We start from the raw sequence: 17,470 nt of genomic DNA, 5'->3' as shown, positions 1-17,470 counted from the left end.
AGGGGCAGGACTTAGTACAGTGTTCTGCACAGAGGAAGCGCTCAGAAAATATCATTGATTGGCTGAAAAGGAAAAGATAATGATTAGGAGAGGAAGGAGAAAGTCCTGATAATAGTGGGATAGTCTGATGTTAATTTCTGGGGGTCTACACAATTTTGGAAAACTAATTCCCCTATTGAACTGAACTTTCAGAAACCTGCATTATGAATGACAGAGAGTCCTTGCTTTTAATGGCAAATGAGGTGTACTTTTCCACATCATGTAGACTTCAAAAATCAAAACTTTCTTTTGGCACAGATTAGGGTTGGGGATTTGAAAGAAATCCTTCCTTCTTGAAAGAAGGAACATTCACACTCATTAAGTACTTAATGCATAAGAACAAATACCACGTCGACATCTCAATGGAAAATTCTGATCAGTAGTGTCCCAGAAATGGAATCTTATGGGGATATTCAAAAACAGGCTAGTTTAGAACAGAGTTGAGGTTATAGCATTTAGTGCCAGGTTTTGAAAAGTAATTCCTTATCTAGGGACCCACAAAAATGATTTAAGCATACACTTCTAATTTAAAAACTAGGCTAGTTTTGCAATTGCATTTATTTCAAAAACCCTCATACTCATTCCACAGTTTGCCCGAAACCACTAAACTGTAAAATCCTTGTAGGCAGGCGTTACTTCTACCAACTCTCCCAAGCACTTAGTACAGTACTGTTCATGCAGAAAGTGCTCAACAAATATCAAGAGAAGCAGCGTGGCTCAGTGGAAAGAGCACGGGCTTTGGAGTCAGAGGTCATGGGTTCAAATCCCAGCTCTGCCAATTGTCAGCTATGTGACTTTGGGCAAGTCACTTAACTTCTCTGTGCCTCAGTTACCTCATCTGTGAAATAGGGATTAAGACTTTGAGCCCCACATGGGACAACCTGATCACCTTGTAACATCCCCAGCACTTAAAACAGTGCTTTGCACATAGTAAGCGCTTAATAAATGCCATTATTATTATTATTACCAAGACAATGTCAATTAATTGAATATCTAGTCCAGACACCTCATCAGGATGGCCCTGGAAAGAACAGTGATTACTTATCTGAACTCAAAGAATTATGAAATCATGTAAAATAAGGATGTTCAAAAATAATTTGGATCCACTGTTACTCATGTAAACTATTTATCCAAGCAATTAGCATGAATTCTTGAGTACTCTTCGCCACTCTCCGTATTCACTCAAGTTTACAACTCCATAGTTAAGAAAGGCACTCTTTCTCCTAAGGCATCATTTTTCACATACCTCGAGCAAAGACAACTCCAGGAGCTATTTTAAATCATAACTGAACTCTACCTGTCTTAATCCAATCTCTGTTTACAAATATTAAAAGAAAAAGCCGCAAGTCAGCATATTGGTATTCACATCATAAGCAGCGTGAATATGGAGAGTGGCAAAGAGTACTCAAGAATTCATGCTGATTGCTAATTGCACATAGTAAGTACTTTACAAATGCCATTATTATTATTATTATTATTATTATTACTTATACTTGAATTACTCTCCCTAAACAGATGGCTGTTTTATGCCACAGGGCCTTATGTTCAGATTAGCTAAATCCTGACCGAATATCACAGTGATTTTTGTGTACATACTAAGGCACCATGGATTTTCTTTCCTGCCATGAAAATATGCGCTAATGAAAGGCTACGTACCGAGATTCACGTAGAGTGGGACGTTTCTTCGAGATTCAGCCACACACCAAGGCACACCTTCACAGGTCCTCTGTGAAGTCGATTTGCATTTTCTTAATTGTTATAATTACAATAATTATGACATTTGTAAAGCACTTACGTGTTAACCATTGTGCTAAGCATTGTGATCACTACAAGCTAAGCAGAATGGATACAGTCTATTTAAACCCTATTTTACAGATGAGGAAACTGAGGCACAGAAAAGTCAAGTGCCTTTTGTGTGTGAATACTTGCCTGAGGCCACACAGCAGACAACTGGCAGAGCCAGGTTTAGAACCCAGGTCTCTGACTCTCAGTCCTGTGTTCTTTCCCCTAGGCCACGTGATCCTCCCCCATGAATTTTTCCAAACCCTCCTTAAGCCTATTGATATTTTCAGCCTGCACAATTTCCTACGGTAATAAATCAAGATCTAGGGAAAGAGTGATTATACTACTACTAAAACTACCACAAATGAAACATAATCCTACTCCTGGTTATTCCTGGAATCTCACCTCCCTGATTAAAAAAAATAGGCTCTCATTTAACACTGATGACAAAAGTGGTATGCCAAATATACCTGTGGCAATTTTCTTGCCTTGATTAAAAATATTTCCACGTAACTATTTGCACTAAAAATGTCATTTTATTGTTGTTTTACCAAAAACTATATGATGTTTCGCAAGACCGGATGGATATTACACACTCAGGAAGAGAGTCCAAGCATCGTAGTTGAAATGAATTATTAGTTCCACTAGGATACAGATCAAGATGAGTAGTAAAGAGACACCTCTGCCAGTTCATTGTAGAATAGAAATCCATTTACATCATAGAGATCACTTAAACTGGTGGAAGCCGGCTGGGATTTCAGAGACAAGACTCCTGTCTCAGTTCTGACACTGACTTGCAGGATGCCCTTGGGCAAATCACTTAACCACTCTACGCCTTCGTTTTACTTGCTGATAAAATGGAAATACAGTACTAACCGCATCTCCCCACCTCTCACAGACAAAATGCGTTCACTGATGTGAAACTGCTTTGAAAAAATAAAGGCTAAACAAATTCGAGGTATTTACACTCATTCATTCATTCAATCGTATTTATTGAGCACTTCCTGTGTGCAGAGCACTGTACTAAGCGCTTGGAAGTATGTCGGCAACATATAGAGACGGTCCCTACCCAACAACGGGCTCAACCAATTGTTGATTTGGGCTACAGAAATGAAAAGAACAATTTTGCTCAGAGAAGCAGTGTGGCTTACTGGAAAGGGAGCAGGATTGGGAGTCAGAGGATCTGGGTTCTAATCCAGACTCCATCTCATACCTGCTCTATGACCTGGGGAAAATCACTTAACTTCTCTGTGCTTCAGTTCTGTGCTCCCTCCTACATAGAATGAGAGCCCCATGTGGGAACTGATTGTCTTGTATCTACACCAGTGCTTAGTACAGTGCTTGGTACGTAGTAAGCGCTTAACAAATACCATGATTATTATTAATTATTATTAAAGTCACCACAGGAGATGGTGAAGTAAAGGAGCATAAAAGAAGGTAGATAACTGATTCATCCATTCCAGTTCCCAACATTGCCAACCAAAGACAACTGTAGGAACTGTGGTTTTCTGCTGCCCTTTGCCCACATTAAGCAAAGACCACTAATTAATACTAGTGATTGACAGCTCCACCCTAATGGCTATGGTAGTACCCACTAGCACCCTCAACCTAATCCTTACATCCTAATAATGATGGTATTTGTTAAGTGCTTACTATGTGCTGAGCACCGTTCTAAGCGCTGGGGTAGATACAAGGTAATCAGGTTGTCCCATGTGGGGCTCATAGTCTTAATCCCCATTTAACAGATGAGGAAACTGAGGCCCAGTGAAGTGACTTGCCCAAAGTCGTCACTTTGGGACTTGTACAGAAGGTGATCCTAGACAGACACTGGGAGAATACTACTGCAAATAATAACAAATAGTATTAATAATAATAAATAATGATAGTATTTGTTAAGCGCTTTCTATGTGCCATGCACTGTTCTAAGCGCTGGGGTAGATACAAGGTAATCAGGTTGTCCCACATGGGGGGCACAGTCTTAACAATACTAATGATGGCATTTGTTATGCATTTACTATGTGCCATGAACTGTTCTAAGAGCTGGGGAGGTTACAAGATGATGAGGTTGTCCCATGGGGGGCTCACAGTCTTCATCCCTATTTTACAGACGAGGGAACTGAGGCCCGGAGAAGTGAAGTGACTTACCCAAAGTCACCCAGCTGACAAGTGGTGGAGCCAGGATTTGAACCCATGACCTCAGACTCCCAAGCCTGGGCTCGGCACATAGTAAGCGCTTAATAAATGTTGTTATCATTATAATTATTATGATAATAAATGCCATCATTATTATAACGATGATGATTATAAATGAGGTTGTCCCCCGTGGGGCTCCCAGGCTCCATCCCCAATTCCCAGCTGTGGTGACTGAGGCCCAAAGCAGTGAAGTAACTGGTTATGGGGCTGACTTGGGCCTCCTGAGCTCTCAGCCCAGTGCTCTGCACACAGTGGGCGCTCAATAAATAGGATGGAAGGATTGACTGATTGACTGACTGACTGACTGACTGGGGGCAGGGTGGTCCTGGGTCTCCGCTTCTCCCTAACTTTCCCTCTAGCAACTCATCATTATAGTGGCTTCTCCCCATCATGAACTGTTTCAACCAAAGTCTCACCCCATTCAATGAATAAATTCATTCGAGTGCTTACTGTGTGCAGAGCACTGTACTAAGCGCTTGGAAAGTGCAATTCGGCAACAGATGGCATGTTTTGAATATTCACTGTGTCCAGAGAGCTCCTCTCTAGGCTAAAAGCTCTTCATGAGCAGGAAGCATGATTACCTTTTCCCTTCTGCGTCACCTATGTACTCAGATCTGTTCCCCTAAAGCACTTGATATTCACTCCAACCTCAGTCCTACAGCAAGTTTGCACATACCCTAACAGTCTGCCATTTCCCCTTTCTGTAATGTATGTTAACATGTCTCCCCAACTAGAAAGTACCTTGGAGGCAGGTATCGTGTCTACCACTCTACTATATTTACTCTCCCAAGTGCTTAGTATAGTTCCTCACACAGTATGTGGTCAATAGATACCACAGACAGACTGACTGATTGAGTCTCTTGGTATTTTCAGCCTGAATCAATTCTTGTGATAATAAATTGAGATCTAGGGAAAGCTGCATGTCCTTAACTACGGTCCCCTAATTCCATGGCAGTGACAGAGGCCACTGGATCCCTGGGTTTCCAGCAGTGTGGATGAGCCCATTGTTCTCTCCCCCAACCTCTGTTTTTTCTGTTCCTTTATTTTTGTGGTATTTGCTAAGCATTGACTGTGTCAGGCACTGAACTAAGCGCTGAGGTGGATGCAAGTTAATCAGGTCAGACACAGTCCCTGTCCCACATAGGGCTTACAGTCTTATTTCACAGATAAGGTAACTGAAGGGCAGAGAAGTTAAGTGGCTTGCCCAGGTCACACAGGAGTCATGTGGCAGAGTCAGGATTAGAACCCAGGTCCTCCTGATTTGTGGGCCAACGCTCTTTCCACTGGCCACACTGATCCCCTCTGTTGGGCCTGGACTTCCAACATCTCTCATCCAAGTCTCCAACAAGACCCGAGCATCTTCAAGAAGAGCTGAATAGAGCTCAGAGTTTTAGTTTTTGTTTGCTTGCTTTTTTTGAAGAGTCACCGCTAATCCACTGGGTTCCTACGTGTGTTTTTAAAGCGCTTTAAGTCCCAGACAGGGATTTCAACTGTATAGACTCTCTGTAGCCTGAAGTGAAAAATTTACAAACTATAAAAACTTCTCAGTTACTGCATAGCACACTTGGCATTTACAGAGAGAAAAGAATACGGTGCCAGGATACTGAAGTCTGACACCATACCTGCAGAGTGACCTTGGTGTGGCTATTGGCAGCTGTTGGCTTCCCCAGGGGTTCCCTATAACATTTGATGGCCAACAATAATGCCCTTCTCATAAAGCAGTTTTTAACTCTGCGCCTGGCCGGGTCAGATATTTGGGAGACTGAGAAAGAATGAGCAGAGCACATGTACAGAAGTTTCAAGGATAAGCTGAAATTTCAGAGTTGCCATATTCACCCCTAGCAAAGCCTGAAAGAGACACTTAGTAAATAGCAGGAATATCTCCCTTTCCCCAAAAAACATGAATTTCTGCCTCAGGGAATCCAAAGTAACTAAATAAATTAACATAGTCAACTTGGTCTAAAGTCCAAATACTGAGTTACCATAAAGGAATTTGGTTTTTCCCCTGAGGTAGTCCTAAAGCGTATTCTTTTAATCTGAAGAAACAGTATGTTTAAATCTAGAATAAGTTTATGTCCTGGACAAGCCCATGTAGATGTATGCAGTTCTAAATATATCTTCCCATCACACTGTTTATTAAAAAAAAGACTTTTGCCAGTACATTGTTTTAAAGTAAATTGTTGCGGGACAGACTCAGAAAACCTAAAAATCCCCCTTTTGGGATTTCAGAGGATTTCAGAAAATGGCCAATTTACAAAACTTCTTCACGTAAATATACAGTTAAGCTTGGAGGGTCTTAGCTGATAAGACTTCTCTGCTAGTAAAGCAAAATATCTTTTCAAGTAAACAGTTGGGAGACAAATCAGGTAGGCAAGGCGCTTAAGAAGCCCACTCTTGGGTTTTCAATTAACAGCCAATGTAGAAAACTTCTTTATACAAATGTACAGTTAGCCTCCCAAGAACAGCTTAGCTGATAGGATTACCCCACATCTCCTAAGGAGCTAGGCAAAGCTAGCATTCCATTAGCTAGCTCAAGGCCCCTGGAAGCCTAATTGACAATACCCTATTCTAGAAGCTAACAATAGTAAGTACTAAATACACAAGCAAAGTGGTTGTCTTATTACTCCTACCCCCTACACAGCATACACTCTCCCTTATCTCTACCGTATTCTGGACTTCCTTCCACCCTATAATATGTAAAGCCGCCTCTTTCCCATGCTCTCGCTTTGATTCTGTGAAAGCCTACAATATTATCATAAAACCGAAAGGCCATGAAAAGCCCACATCTCCAAACACAGTCCTAAGAACTGGAGAATAATAATAATGTTGATATTTGTTAAGCGCTTACTATGTGCCAAGCACTGTTCTAAGCGCTGGGGGGAGACAAGGTAATCAAGGTTGTCCCATGTGGGGCTCACAGTCTTAATCCCCATTTTACAGATGAGGGTATTGAGGAGCGGAGAAGTTAAGTGACTTGCCCAAAGTCACACAGCTGACAAGTGGCGGAACCGAGATTAGAACCCATAATAACAATAATAATAATGGCATTTATTAAGTGCTTACTATGTACAAGGCACTGTTCTAAGGGCTGAGGGTATACAAGGTGATCAGGTTGTCCCACGTGGGGCTCACAATCTTCATCCCCATTTTACAGATGGGGTAACTGAGGCCCAGAGAAGTTAAGTGACTTGCCCAAAGTCACACAGCTGACAAGTGGCAGAGCCAGGATTCGAACCTATGACCTCTGGCTCCAAAGTCCATGATCTTTCCACTGAGCCAAGCTGCTTCTCTATATGTACATAGCCTAGTGGATACAGCACGTGCCAGGGAATCAGAGGATCTGGCTTCTAATCCCAGGTCCTCCACTTGTGTGCTGAGTGACCTTGGGCAAGTCACTTCTCTATGCCTCACTTGCCTCCCCTGCAAAATGAGGATTAAGGCTGTGATCCTCAAGTGGGACATGGACCATGGCCGGAATGATTAGCTTGGATCTACCCCTGTGCTTAGTACAGTGCCTGGCACATAATAAGTGCTTAACAAATATCATTAAAAAGGTAAAATATATATATATATATAAAAATTCAGGATCCTAGTCAAAAAAGCACAGGCCCAGGAGCCAGAAGAGCTGGGTACTAACCTTGTTTCAGCCACTTGCCTGCTGTGGAACCTTGGGCAAGTCACTTAACTTCACTGAGCCTCGATTTCCTGTAAAACGATGAATCAATACTTGTTCTCCCTCCTACTTTGACTGTGAGCCCAGTGAGGGACAGGAAGTGTGTCCAACCTGATATTATTATCATCCATTATTGTGCACTTTCCCTAGTGCTTAGTATAGTGTATGGCAAATAATAAGCCCTAAATACTACAATTACTATTACAGCTGGAAGTTTGGGGTTCACTGGGGACTCAAAACCCTCATCATCAGCAGGAAGCCCCCTGCTCTGCACCATGCTCTGAGGGCACAAATTAACCTTCCAAGATGTCGGAACTGATTTTATTTTGTTAGTATGTTTGGTTTTGTTCTCTGTCTCCCCCTTTTAGACTGTGAGCCCACTGTTGGGTAGGGACTGTCTCTATATGTTGCCAACTTGTACTTCCCAAGCACTTAGTACAGTGCTTTGCACACAGTAAGTGCTCAATAAATATGATTGATTGCTCGGAATATTGCTTAGAACTGGAGAGCTACAAAAATATTCTGAGAATTTGCAGCTCTTTGAATTGCAATTTGGGGCTTTCTTCCTTTTAATCCCCCAGCCACACCTACCAGTAGAGAACTTTAGGGAGGCACATCGGGTCCACCCCGCTACAGAACTTTCAGACTATATTAAAAACACACTCACAGCCTAATCAATAAGTGGGACCTTCTGCTGGTAATACAACAGAATGTCAAATCTTTTCATGTTTACTTCCCACATCTTCTGGAACCTGAATTGAGAATGAATCTACAAATCCAAATTTTATATGTCAAATGAATGGCCTCTAGTCATGAAGGGGACTGCCTCAGGAGGTAAGGAGATAGTCACCCAAACGAGACTCTTTACTTCATCCGTTTGCCTTTTCTATTACTTTAAAGGCCTTCTATCAACTTTAAAGGAGATCTGACTGAGCCTGTAGGAAGACTGTTCTTTAGTCTCTCCTCTCCTTCCCGTTTCCTCCCACCCTTCTTTATCCAAGAGGAGCTGGAGGGAAATAGATCAAGACAGCATGGCAAACTCCACCCCCGTAAGCACTAGCATCCAAATGGGGTGGAGGACATTGTTTCAAAATGTTTTCAATTAGGGTTTACTCACATTTCCTCATATATTTTAAAGCCTCCTTCCTTCCCACCGGTACATTGTCATAAATCTAATCATGCCCATTTCAGTCTTGATACTACTCTGACCATTCCCCTCTGTAATAAGACCTGAGTTGAGACAAACCTAGCTGAGTTTCCCACCCTTCCGCCACCAGCATGAACAGCTACAATACTGATCTTACTCTGTTCAATGCACAAGCTTTGCTCAATTAAAAATCTTCCCATTATTTAAATGTTTACTTCATGCACCATATTCAACTCTGTTTGTTTGGTACACCTCCAGATCAAAGATTCTGTTTTTTGTTTTATTTTTCCAGGAAGGAATAGAGCAACAATTGATTCCTAGAAAATATGGAATTTATCAAGTTTAGTACAGGTCACCACTAGCAGACTTGAAATTAGCCAATTATTCATTCACCAAAGGGGTCCATATAAATCTAGGCCAGAAGTAACAAGAGCTATTAGTCAACCCTATTTTTCTGAATTAGTGGTATTTAATAACCATTTACTGTGTGCAGAGCTCTGTATAATAATGTACTTGGGAAAGCATATACAATAGCGTTATACACACAATCCCTGCCCACAAGAGAGCATGACCTAGTGGATAAAGCTGGAGAAAGTCAGTGCCAATCCTAGCTCTGCCACTTGCCTGCTCTGTGACCTATGGCAAGTCACTTAACTTCTCTGTGCTTCTGTTTCCTCAATTGCAAAATGGGGATTCGATAACTGCTCTCTCTCTTACATAACTGCGAGGCTCACATGGGATGAGGACTGTTTCCAGCCTAGGCCCAAGATGTAAAACAGCGCTTGACACATAATAAGCACTTAAATACCATTTTTTATTTTTTAAAAAAAGAGCTTATAGCTTATGCAAGGAGTCAATCATTAAAATACATTGCAGATAGGGAAAATTGTAGTATATAAAGATATTTCTCTAAACTATAAGGTCATTGTGGGTAGGGAATGTGTCTGCTTGTTACACTGTACTCTCCCCAGAGCTTAATAATAATAATGATGATGATGGTATTTGTTAAGTGCTTACTATGTGCCAAACACTGTTCTAAATGCTGGGATAGGTACAAGGTTATCAGATTGTCCCACATGGGGCTCACAGTCTTAATCCCTATTTTACAGATGAGGTAACTGAGGGACAGAGAAGTGACTTGCCCAAAGTCACACAGCTGACAAGCGGCAGAGCTAGGATTAGAACCCACATCCTCTGACTCCCAAACCTGTGGTCTTTCCACTAAGCCACGCTGCTTTTCAATACAGAGTTTTGTGCACAGTAAGTGCTCAATAATTATTATGAATGAATAGTATTTACATAAGTTCTAGAGACTTGGGTATCAAAGGGGTACACAACCAAATACATAGTCAAAGGTGAGAAGAAGGCAGTTAGGGGAAATGAAGGTTTAGTCAGGGAAGGCCTCTTGGAGAAGATGTGATTTTAGGAGGGTACTGTAGAAGTATTCCAAGCCCACCTCAAATCCAATGAATACAGGACCTAACATTATCTACCTTTAGTTACGGTAGACCTGGCCAGACCCATCCTGAATTCAGGAGTTCTTTCAATTACTGCATATATGTATATATGTTTGTACATATTTATTACTCTATTTATTTATGTATTTTACTTGTATATATTTATTCTATTTATTTTATTTTGTTAATATGTTTTGTTTTGTTGTCTGTCTCCCCCTTCTAGACTGTGAGCCCACTGTTGGGTCGGGACCATCTCTATATGTTGCCAATTTGTACTTCCTAAGCGCTTAGTACAGTGCTCTACACACAGTAAGCGCTCAATAAATACAATTGAATGAATGAATGAATCACTGGTATTGATTAATGATAATAATGATGGTATTTGCTAAGCACTTACTATGTGCCAAGCACTGTTCTAAGCGCTGGGGGGGGATACAAGATAAGCACTTACTGAGCACTTACTGTGTGCAGAGCACTGTAGTAAACTGTCCCTATGAAATGCTGAGATTTGCAACTCCAACAGGTGCATAGAGAATACTGCACAATAGCCCTGTGGCTGTACTCTGGCCCTGGGGCCCTTGGTGATGTCCAGATCACCAGCTGGGCTCCCAGACTGTGAGCTCGTTATTGGATAGGGACTGTCTCTATATAATAATAATAATAATAATGGCATTTGTTAAGCGCTTACCATGTGCAGAGCACGCTGACTTGTACTTCCCAAGCGCTTAGTACAGAGCTCTGCACACAGTAAGTGCTCAATAAATATGATTGAATGAAGTAGGAGAGAGCAAGAAGGAGAGAGCAGGCCTACCTTCAAGCCCAGTCAACCTTTTGACTGCCTAGGCAGATCATGCCTATCCCAAGTAAGGCTGTACTCTGGGGAATTCCACATTGAGGGGCCAACTTTCACCAGCAGTAATTGAGCTGCTTGTCCCACAAAACCATTCCCAGCTGGCAATCAGTCAAGCCCACACAATCCCAGGCAAGCTCTTTTTCCATCCTTCCCCCATCTCCTTATCCCTCCCTCCATTTTTCTTTATTTCCTTTCCCTCAGAAAAAAAGCCCCTCTGTAGCTTCTAAAGTGGTTTCCCTTTCCTCATGACTCTTATGTACCCACCAACCAGAAGTCCTAAAATCCCTCCTCACTTCCCCAGAGTCCCCTTGCCCACCATCCCTGGGTGGGCTTCCCAATGCACACCATTTAAAAAAAAAAAAAACATTTCTCCACATCCACATCTCCACATCTTATTTCTCTCCACCACCCCCCTCAATGCCAAGTCAGGCCCCTATGGGGAATAAGGCTAAGGAGGGAGCTGGAGACTCTGGCATGGGCCACAACCAGCTGTGTCATTGGTGGAACCAGTTTTTTATTTTAAAGTAATGCTAGGCGGGAAAGGGAAAGGGGTATGGACATGGTGAAATGATTTTAAAAGTCACAGTGGACAGTTCAAAGAGTCACAGGAAGAGGCCAGGGTTTATCTGACTGCAAGTCAAGGTAGCCAGGGTGAGAACACACACTATTTTATTTCCAATGGAAGTAAAAAAAAAAAAAAGTTAGCCAAACTGTTATTGGACATCCCAAGTTACTATGGCCCTTTTTCAGTTCCTTCCCTTTACAGCAACTAGCCACTATATTCCCTTCTATTTCCTCCGGCTCCACCACATTCCTTACTTTCATCTTTGAAGGAAACCAGAGCACTGCAAACCCACTTTATGTGGAGGGAACATGTCTACTAGAACTCTCCCAAGTGCTTAATACAGTGCTCTGCAAACAGTATGCACTCAGTAAATATATTGATGGATTAATTCCACCTGTTTGTTGCAGACAATTTATTTTATTATTTCTCAGATCATTATTTCATGGGTAGTCCAAGCTTTATAAAAAAAAAAGATTCAAAGACCCCCTTCACTTTTCTAAAAATCATATATGAAAACCACATGTAATTAGAAATGAATGATGCTCATTTCTATATACACAGTGTACTCTTACTTTCAGAACTGCCAGTTCAACTTTACTTCAAATATAAGTGCTTAGTACAGTGCTCCACAAACAATTGCTCAATAAATATAATTAAATAAATGAATAACATGGGGTCTTAACCCAACCTCTTTTAAACACCAATTCCGGAGCTATCTAGAATATGCTGTGTACAATGTCCACGGAATTATGTCTATTTGTGCAATGGATATTCAAATTGGTGACATCTAATAACTAAACTCAATGATTAGGCAGATTTCTGGCTCTCATATCTGACAAGCGAAATTTCCCCTAGTAAAGTGAACACTGCCCACAAGCATGTATATAACCACTTGCAGAATCTGGGCTAGCTACAGACAAGGAAAGGGAAGCAACGAAACAAATAATATTCCATTGGGAAGTAATAAGTAATATAGTTCTAACCGGCAGGTGCATAATTTTCTATCGAGTTGACACAAGCACTCATTCCAAGATGTCATTAGCTTAAAGACAATTAAAACGCGGAGAATGGCAGATTAAAACGCAGAATCTGGGCTAGCTACAGACAAGGAAAGGGAAGCAACGAAACAAATAATATTCCATTGGGAAGTAATAAGTAATATAGTTCTAACCGGCAGGTGCATAATTTTCTATCGACTTGACACAAGCACTCATTCGAAGATGTCATTAGGTTAAAGACAATTAAAACGCGGAGAATGGCAGATTTCAGGAGGCAAAAGGCAACCCACCAGTGGGGATCACCAACACCACATCATCCCTCTCCACCCAGTACTCTCTTTAATCTTACCTAGTTTGTATCCCTGTCACCCAATCAACAGGTTTTTCATAAAAGCCAAGAAAAACTCTCCCCCTGGGGCTCGAAGTCTCCGTTCCAAGAGATCGGCACCTGAACGCCATTGGGGAACTTCAGTCACGGGGGATTTCAGAGTCCCAGCCAGGCTGCACACCAAGAGGCTGGTGTCTGTGTGGTCACCTCCCAAGTATGGGATACCTGACTCAACAGAAAGGCAGCTGACAGCCAGTTTTGAACCAGGAGAGAGACTATTCCCACCTGATCTGAGCTCATGGCAGACTGAACGTCAAAGGCTGAGGTTAAGGGATGGGAATTTCCCTCTCTCCCCACGGACAAACTGCAGACCGGAGCTTCCCCTAGTGGAAAGGGCACAGGCTTGGGAGTCAAGAGGTCGTAGCTTCTAATCCCGGCTCCACCACTTAGCAACTATGTGACTTTTGGCCTGTCACTTCACCTGTCTGGGCCTCAGTTACCACATCTTGTAAAATGGGCATTAATCAATCAATCAATTGTATTTATTGAGCGCTTACTGTGTGCAGAGCACTGTACTAAGCGCTTGGGAAGTACAAGTTGGCAACACAAAGAGATGGTCCCTACCCAACAGGGGGCTCACAGTCTAGAAGGGGGAGACAGAGAACCAAACAAAACATATTAACAAAATAAAATAAGTAGAATAGATACGTACAAGTAAAATAAATAAATAGAGTAACAAATACGTACAAACATATATACATGTGCTGTAGGGAAGGGAAGGAGGTAAGGCAGGGGGGATGGAGAGGGGGAGGACCATGAGTCCCACATGGGGCAACCTGATTACCGTGTATCGACCCTAGCGCTTAGAACAGTGCTTGGCACAGAGTAAGAGCTTAACAAATACCATTATTATCTGAACTGTACTTTCCAAGGGCTTAGTCCAGTGCTCTGCACACAGTAAGCGCTCAATAAATATGATTGCATGAATGGAGAAGCAATGTGACACTGTGGAAAGAGCATGGGCTTTGGAGTCAGTGGTCATGGGTTCAAATCCCAGCTCTGCCAATTGTCAGCTGTGTGACTTTGGGCACGTCACTTCACTTCTCTGTGTCTCAGTTACCTCATCTGTAAAATGGGGATTAAGACTGTGAGCCCCTCGTGGGACAAGCTGATCACCTTGTAACCTCCCCAGCGCTTAGACCAGTACTTTGCACAAAGTTAACATTTAATAAATGCCAACATTATTATTATTATTATGAACCTCCCGTGCCTCAAACTGTTTCAGCTCCAAGAGGAAAGCGGGAAACCAGGGGAGAGGTGTGAAACCCCGCTGGCAAATAGAGTGAGCCGAAGCTCCTGCCCCGGGCTATCGTGGCCCCTGGCCCACATCCTTCCCCAGGCCTGGAATGCCCTCCCTCCACACATCCGCCAAGCTAGCTCTCTTTCTCCCTTCAAAGCCCTACTGAGAGCTCACCTCCTCCAGGAGGCCTTCCCAGACTGTGCTCCCTTTTTCCTCTCCTCCTCTCCATCCCCCCGCCCTACCTCCTTCCCCTTCCCACAGCACTTGCATATATTTGTAGATTTATTACTCTATTTATTTTACTTGTACATATCTCCTACTTTATTTATTTTGTCAATGTGCATATAGCTATAATTCTATTTATTCTGACAGTTTTGACACCTGTCTACATGTTTTGTTTTGCCGTCTGTCTCCCCCTTCTAGACCGTGAGCCCGTTGTTGGGTAGGCACCGTCTCTATATGTTGCTGATGTACTTCCCAGGCGCTTAGTCCACTGCTCTGCACACAGTAAGCGCTCAATAAATACGATTGAATGAATGAATGAGTGAATCATGTTCCTCCCATGCATGCCCTTCCAGGTCTAGGCGGCGGGAACCTGGTGGCCCCGGGAATTCCCCGGGAATTCCGCTCACCTGGCCCTGGGCCTGGAACTAGTCCTTATCCCGGGCAACGCGGCGAGAAAGCGCCCCCAAGCGACCGAGATAGGACCAGCAGTGGGACCAAGGCGACCCCAGGTAGGATGGGCGCTGCTCGTCGAATAAATACGGGACCGAGAGATACCCACGGACAGAAAGAGGTACACAGGGACAGGCAGAGAGAGAAAGGAGTGGGAAGGTGGGAGAGGAGAGAGACTGCCCAAGCCTGTGTGTATGTTGGGATCTGGGGACTTTCAGTACAGTAGTTGCTGGGTTGCACGTGTTTGGAATGGTAGCAACTTGGGTGGGGGATATAATAATAATAATAATAATAATAATAATAATAATAATAATTAATAATGAAGAAATAAAGCAAAAATGGGATAACCCAATAACAATAATAATAATGATAGCATTTATTAAGCACCTACTATGTGCAAAGCACTGTTCTAAGCGCTGGCGAGGTTACATGGTAATCAGGTTGTCCCACGGGGGGCTTACAGTCTTAATCCCCATTTTCCAGATGAAGTAACTGAGGCACAGAGAAGTGAAGTGACTTGCCCAAAGTCACACAGCTGGCAATCGGCGGAGTCGGGATTTGAACGCATGACCTCTGCCTCCAAAGCCCGTGCTCTTTCCACTGAGCCACGCTGCCGATGCGAGTGGCAGCTGGGGGAATAATAATAATAATAAAGCAAAAGTGGGAGAACCCAATCCACGTGCCAGCTGGAGGGAAGAAAAAGAAGAAGAAAGAAGAAAGAAGAAAGAAGAAGAAGAAGAATAGAAAGAAGAAGAAGAAGAAGAAGAAGAAGAAGAAGAAGAAGAAGAAGAAGAAGAAGAAGAAGAAGAAGAAGAAGAAGAAAGAAAGAAATAAAAGTGGGGGAACCCAATCCGCGTGCCAACTTCTTCAGGGGCCAGGGAGATTGCGAGAACTGGAACCGTCCAAGTTAGAGCCGGCAGAGGGATTTCCCCTGACCACCTTCTTGCTCCAGGGAAGGAAAAATTTCTTGGCATTAAAGAGGGAAGCGTTCCCCACGCCCCACCCCCAAACACAAGTCCGTGCCCCCTCGGTTAGTCACACTTTTATGGGATTCCGTGCGATGGGACTCACGGTCCAAACTGCAAACTGTCACTAAACTGAGAAACAGCAGTCCCGGGAAAACCGGTCCTTCGCAATCCCACCGGGCAGCTAGCAAAGAAGTAATAATAAGAATAAGAATAATGTTGGTATTCGTTCAGCGCTTACTATTGTGCCAGGCACTGTTCTAAGCGCTGGGGTAGATAGAAGGTAATCAGGTTGTCCCACGTGGGGCTCACAGTCTTCATCCCTATTGTACAGATGAGGGCCAGAGAAGTGAAGCGACTTGCCCAAGGTCACACAGCTGGCAAATGGCAGGGTTAGGATTCGAACCCATGACCTCTGACTCCCCCGCTAAGCCACGCTGCTTCTCACTCTTGGATAAAGTACTCCAAGAAACTTTATCCAGAGCTGTTCCAGAGGCGTCTCCTTCGGACGGTTATTCCAAAAAAAAATCGCTTTCTGATGGAGGGGAGGTGCAGAAGGGGGAAGGAGAGGAAACAGGTGAATTCCCCCTTTTGGAATATTTGAAAAGCAGTCGTTAGGTTGGAGGGTCACTTACCGGCTTTGCAGGGATCCTTATAATCTATTCCTTCGGCTTTGTCCTCTTCTCGGAGATCGTAAGGGGGGTCATCCCCAGGACGGGCGCAGACACAGAGGTCCCCCCAGAAAAGCCACCCCGCCGCGGCCAGCCACAAGACTTTTTCCATCCCCATCCTCCCCGGGAGAGATGGGCCGGCCGCTGTCCGTGTTGTCGGGGCGAGGTGGATGGGGCGCGGGGCAGAGCGCGCTGGTCCTCCTTCGGGCTCGGGGGCCACTGAGCTTTCCAGGGGGCCGGGACCGTGCGGATGCAACGGGAGCATAAGGGGGAGAGGGAGCGTCTGGGGCCGTTGCGAAGGAGAAGTTGGAGACCGGCTGGTGCGGGAGGAAAGAGGGAGGGAAGGAAGGAGGAAGGTGGGATTTGGACCCGAGCTCTTGCTGCTGTCGGGCAGGGTAAAACCCCGGCCAAACTTCCCGACGAGGCTACTGTTGCTGCTCCCGCTCTTGTTCCTGCTCCTGCTCCTGCTCTTGCTCCTCCTCTTGTTCCTGCTCCTGCTCCTATTCCTGCTGCTGCTCCTTCTCCTGCTCCTGCTCCTCCTCTTGCTCCTATTCCTACTCCTGTCTTGTTCCTGCTCCTGCTCCTTCTCCTGCTTCTGCTCCTACTGCTGCTCCTGTCTTGTTCCTGCTCCTCCTCTTGCTCCTGCTCCTGCTGCTGCTCCTTCTCCTGCTTCTGCTCTGCTTCTGCTCTTCTCCTTCTCCTGCTCCTTCTCCTGCTCTGCTTCTGCTCTTCTCCTTCTCCTGCTCCTCCTCTTGCTCCTACTCTTACTCCTTCTCCTGCTGCTGCTCCTGCTCCTCCTCTTGCTCCTGCTCCTGCTCCTCCTC

General features: G+C 43.9%; 1 protein-coding gene across 1 annotated transcript in view; it reads right to left on the bottom strand.

Moving 5' to 3' along the window:
• TLL1 (tolloid like 1) overlaps window positions 1-17,098 on the bottom strand; it is a 193,138-nt gene extending 176,040 nt beyond the window's left edge. Inside the window, exon 1 of the mRNA XM_038755294.1 lies at window positions 16,611-17,098. Within this exon, the coding sequence (XP_038611222.1) occupies window positions 16,611-16,911 (301 nt within the window). The 5' untranslated portion in view covers window positions 16,912-17,098. The remainder of the gene's footprint in view (window positions 1-16,610) is intronic.
• Between the last annotated feature and the right edge of the window lie 372 nt (window positions 17,099-17,470).

The sequence above is a fragment of the Tachyglossus aculeatus genome, chromosome 12, assembly GCF_015852505.1.
Source record: "Tachyglossus aculeatus isolate mTacAcu1 chromosome 12, mTacAcu1.pri, whole genome shotgun sequence".
NCBI classification, from domain to species: domain Eukaryota; kingdom Metazoa; phylum Chordata; class Mammalia; order Monotremata; family Tachyglossidae; genus Tachyglossus; species Tachyglossus aculeatus.
This window is presented reverse-complemented; position numbering and strand designations above follow the sequence as displayed.